Source organism: Volvox carteri (genome assembly GCF_000143455.1).
Source record: "Volvox carteri f. nagariensis unplaced genomic scaffold VOLCAscaffold_367, whole genome shotgun sequence".
Taxonomy (NCBI): Eukaryota; Viridiplantae; Chlorophyta; class Chlorophyceae; order Chlamydomonadales; family Volvocaceae; genus Volvox; species Volvox carteri.
This window is the reverse complement of record NW_003307896.1, coordinates 6,683-7,989: the sequence shown is the minus strand read 5'-3', so window position 1 is coordinate 7,989 and position 1,307 is coordinate 6,683. Positions and strand designations below refer to the sequence as shown.

At 59.4% G+C, this 1,307-nt stretch overlaps 1 protein-coding gene across 1 annotated transcript in view; it reads right to left on the bottom strand.

Moving 5' to 3' along the window:
• VOLCADRAFT_101107 (uncharacterized protein) overlaps positions 1-1,307 on the bottom strand; it is a gene marked incomplete at both ends in the record, with an annotated part of 5,670 nt that overhangs the window by 3,278 nt on the left and 1,085 nt on the right. Inside the window, 3 exons of the mRNA XM_002959559.1 lie at positions 61-478; positions 674-914; positions 980-1,140. Of these exons, the coding sequence (XP_002959605.1) occupies positions 61-478; positions 674-914; positions 980-1,140 (820 nt within the window). The remainder of the gene's footprint in view (positions 1-60; positions 479-673; positions 915-979; positions 1,141-1,307) is intronic.

Genomic DNA, 1,307 nt, shown 5'->3' with positions numbered 1-1,307 from the left:
CTCCTGCTTCTTCATCGGAAAGAATAGACTCCTGCTTGTCGTCAACACCATCTGTCTCACGCCGACATCACTGTGGCAGACTAGATGGGCCCGCCTCATGCGGTGGAAAGTCTTCCGGGAAGAGCCATATGCTCCAGTGTTGCCCAAATGGTCCCGCGCCTGTTGCAACGAACTGTGCTGCTGGGTGGGCTGGCGGTGCTCTTGGTCATCCGAACCACCAGAGTCCCCTGTCGTACCAGGACGCTTGGTGAGCCCCGTCTTCTCCGTAGAATGCCCATTGAGCCACATCTTTCGGAAGCCCCACGGCAAAGCTGGCTCGGGCGGTGGTGGTGCTCTGGCGGCTGTCACTGGTAGCCATGCGACGACTTGAGCTGGACGCGCCACTGCCAGCGTCCTCCAAACATCTGCACGCAACTGGTGCACGTTGGGGATGTCACCAAACCGGTAGCCGTGTGCCTGTACCGCGGACTTCATCTCGCTGCAGCAGGTGCAGACACAGGATGGCATGTTGTTTTTGACAGTGGCATCAAGCTGTTCGGCGACTCGGATCTGTACCCTAAACCCTAAACCTTAAACCCTAACAGAAGCTTTTAAGGGAATTACAGTGGGCAGAGGCTGACCCGCAGGAACATCTTGCACATGTTCTGGCCATGAAGCTGTACTGCTGTCTAACCAGGCACCCATACGAGGCTTGGTGGGGTTTGTCGGCCGCCTGAACACCCAGAAGGCAGCATCCAAAACTGCCTCCACAAGGCTACCCCTGCTGCGGCGGGTGTGTTGTGGTGTGTGCTCCTCAGATGACTGTTGCCGAATCACACGGGCTTGATGCTTTCGAGCTGCGTCCACTGTTTGGTCTGCCGCCACTTGCTCAGGTGTTCGGTTGGCTCGCACCTCTGCTACCCGAGCTGCATGTGCTGCTCGATGCGTGGCCACTTGCTCAGGCGTTCGGTTGGCTCGCGCCTCCGACCACCACGCCCACCGAGCAGTAGCTGCTGCTCGGTCCGCCGCCACTTGCTCAGGTGTCCGGTTGGCTCGTGCATCTGCCCATCACGCTGCAGCTGCTGCTCGATCCGCCGCCACTTGCTCAGGCGTCCGGTTGGCTCGCGCCTGCACCTTTCTGGTTGCATCCGCACTGGACAGCTGGGGTGTCGGGGGGGAAGCTGTGGCTTGAGTCCGGCCTGTCAAGCTCAGAAGCCACGAGCCTCCACCTGCAACTGTACCTAACCGCCGACGTCCTGCATGATGTCAGGAAGAGGATTACTAGTCTACAGCCCATGCAGGAGATGGAGCAACATCACGGGCATCAA